Here is a 3,538-nt window from a genome sequence, read left to right as displayed (position 1 = left end):
GGCTCTAGGCTTAGTGACAAGCTTAATGTTTTCCTGCAACACAGGAAACTATTGACTACGTTGGGTGGTAACCATATAACTAGATAACGGAGTGATATGGAGCCTGCTATTGTGTCCCTGTTAATTTGGTGGAGACTCAAATGCGACATTCATCAAAGAACCAAACCTCCTCACTTTTCCCCCACACCTCGTTGTTGCATGAAGCTGTCAACCGCAAGGGAACATCGGTTCATTGTACGAAACGACCCTGCAGGGACGGTTGCTTTCCTGCGATTGTTGGGTCTGCTCGGCCAGACACTTCGGGGTTGATATAAAGTGTCATAGAAGACACTGACGGACATGTCCTAAGGGTGAAGCAAATGAAGTGGAAGAGTCGGCTAACTGTACACCCCTGACCAGAGGAGCTGCACTTCGGTGGAGTGGCCAAGGATAGATGTGTTGTAACCCATCCTCATCCCCACCTAGGCTACTCTTTTACCCCCTTATCTCTATCTACCCTCTTTGTTTTCTCCCCATCTATCCACTTCCCCACTTCCTCTTAGTCTTCATCTTTCTCCCCATCTATCCACTTCCCCACTTACTCTTAGTCTTCATCTTCTCCCCATCTATCCACTCCCTCCCTACCCCCTTCTTCACCCACCCACTCCCCTTTCTTTCTCTTCTTCCTACCCTCTCCCATCTCTCTCCCCCTTCTATCTTCCTCCACTCTCTCCGTTGTCTATCATCTCTCTTCCCTCTCCCTCGTCGCGTATTCCCTCCCTTCCTCCTTCAAACTACCCTCCTTACCTTCTTCCTTCTTTCCTTTCTCTCCCATCCCTTCCTTCCCCAACCCCTGCTCCCCTCCCCCCTCAAAACCACAACCATTAAGCAACCAAGGTGTGAAATGTTGCTAACTAGACACTCAAGTGAAGGTGAAAGTAGAAGAAAGCACAAGAGAGAGAGAGAGAGAGAGAGAGAGAGAGAGAGAGAGAGAGAGAATCATGACAGACAAGAGGGGACATTAGTACGTCCAGTATAAGCCACACCCTTTGGTCATCCCCCCACCCCCACGCAAGCCCATTTTCTCGTCAAACTGTGAAGCTCCACAGTACCTCTCCATTGACGGCTAACCACTTCAGCTCGAGGATGTCACTTATTTAATTCATGTTGTATCCTTTGTTATGCAATAAAGAGAGAGGTCATGTCTGAGATGTAGTGTAACTTATCCTTTCCAAAGAATATTAAGATATAAATAAAGATGTAATTCAGATATGGATATATTTTTTATATCAAAAGGGTAAGGTACAACCTTCCTTAATAATGGATGAAGATGGTGTCCTAGGGAACCTTCCATAACCCACGAATATCTCTCCGTCACCCTGTCCATCACTCACCTCTCTGACATTTTTTGAAAATTCTTTCTATGACGAGAAGTATTCAGTCAACTAAAGAGGGACCCATCGAAGCAAATGGGGACATACACGATCTCCGTTACCTGCTTCAGTAAAAGGACGCGCCTTCTATCGTATTCTTGCTAGAGCCAGATGACTTTACTGAGCTTAGAGAAACCTTTATGAGGGAAAGGATTACCTAAAAAATGTGAACCCTCTGTTTATTGTACCACCCCTTTTTCTGCAAAAGTGCATCACCGGTCACCGCAAAGCAGATAATCATCATGTGGTAAACTGTTTAAGTACCAGCAATGTCAGTTTACAGTGACACTATGACAGTGTCGGTGGCAGTCCATTAGGAAGAGATGTGACAGAGAACGAGGTGGAGATATTGGGTATGATAGTATGTAACAGAGTCAGGTTAGTGAGCAGCGGGACACTTCACCGGTCTGCACAGAAGAGCGATGTGAACAACTTAAAAATTACCATTCATTTCAGCTTTCAAAAAGTTCGTCTGTTTTACAATTCAATCAGCGGTCTAAAATGTGTATCCTTTATATATAACCGGTTACGCACACACACACACACACACACACACACACACACGAAGAATGGTTATGAGTGTATGTTTTGTATTTTTTGATAAAGGCGTTATTATCGTGTTATGTCAACTGGATGATTAAATGTAGCCTAGGAAAGACACGAAGTTCTGAGAAGGCTACGTTAATGAGGAAGGGAAAGTTTTTTTTAGATTTGTTTCATCCATAAAAGTACTTCATTAGGGCCCCACCTCCCTTCTTCAAGGGCGGACTCGTGTATTTTCAAATATCTAATCGGGAGGGGGGAGGCAAAAGTTTGGACCCGGAAGATTTGCGACTAAAAGCTGGTACGCAGAGAGCGGTACACAAAGTACCTCTTCAGCAAAATCACAGACGCACAGCAGCCCTGGGCAGTGATGGTTTTTTAGCCACCAGTAAGAATGAACTGCATCTTATGTCACTGATCCTGTTTATGTACTCCAGTCATGGTGCTGGACAGGGGCGCTTTCATGTGGTGGCACCAATATAACCAAATTGCCCTGCTGCCCGATTATACACGCGTCCTTCACTCCCCCTCCTCCCAATCCCATGAAAGGAGGATGGTGGACTGCAGGAGGAATCCAATAGTCGACTGGGTTCCCATCCAGATCAGCTTGGGGCTGCAACTATCAATACTACTCCAGTAATACACCCCCTCTCATCATCCTCCACCCCCCACACTCTCCTCCTGTAACCACACACGCTCCCATCCCCTGCAGCAGCACCTCACCTGAGTAGCCTCGTCAGCACACTGAGGCCCCCCGTCCACACCCTAGCCTTATATACATGAAGGCAGGGGTGCTACGACACGCCATGAGCTGGGACACTGAAGGGGCCCAGCACCATCACAACTATAACAGCAGCAATTAGATAACAGTACTATAACAAAACAGAAAACAACAAAACTGAAGAACAATAACAAAAACAAGACAACAGAACCGTAACCACACAAGACAACAACAACGACAATAGCAACACAGAAACAACAACAATACAATAAACAAATCTCATCATCTAATTTACTGTAGCCAGAGGATGTCTTTCTAAATTTGTTCTTGCCTCCTCCATACGATTTTATTCACCTTTGGAAGAACGTCTATTAAGGAAACAGCCAGTGAAATCAATACATAACCCGTGCAGTTCTAAGAAACTTCCAAACTGAATTTAATCGTCTGGAGGCAGCAATGGAAATAATATTTGATTGTTAAAGGGTTAATTAGGGAACAATAACATACGAAACTGATAACAACTTAGACATATGACATAGATAAAGAAGTGGATGAAACGGATAGATGAATGGATGCACTTTACTTTTTAACTGGGCAACGCTAAAATATATGGACGATAGTATGAGACAAGACCTCTAGACAAGAAAGGTTAGTGGATAGATAGATGGATGGATGGGTGGATGCATGTTGGTAATGCGGAAAATGGGCAGCTTTCCTTCCTCTCCCCTAACCCCACTCCAAAGCAGGCTTCATACTGTTCCCCTCTAGTATTCTTCTCTGTCTTTCCCTTTTCTCCTCTCTCCATTGTCTCTTTATTCCTCCTCTTTCCTCTCTCTATCTCCCCGCTCGCCTCTGTCCAGTC

General features: G+C 44.9%; 1 protein-coding gene across 1 annotated transcript in view; it reads right to left on the bottom strand.

The window, feature by feature from the left end:
• LOC145417556 (uncharacterized) overlaps nt 1–341 on the bottom strand; it is a 13,709-nt gene extending 13,368 nt beyond the window's left edge. The window contains exon 1 of the mRNA XM_080286264.1: nt 175–341. Coding sequence (XP_080142390.1) covers nt 175–341 — 167 coding nt within the window. The remainder of the gene's footprint in view (nt 1–174) is intronic.
• Between the last annotated feature and the right edge of the window lie 3,197 nt (nt 342–3,538).

This window comes from Coenobita brevimanus, chromosome 110 (assembly GCF_032717465.1).
Source record: "Coenobita brevimanus isolate Jiangsu-jjx chromosome 110, ASM3271746v2, whole genome shotgun sequence".
NCBI lineage: Eukaryota > Metazoa > Arthropoda > Malacostraca > Decapoda > Coenobitidae > Coenobita > Coenobita brevimanus.
The sequence above is the reverse complement of the archived record's forward strand: the minus strand, read 5'-3'. Positions and strand labels throughout refer to the sequence as shown.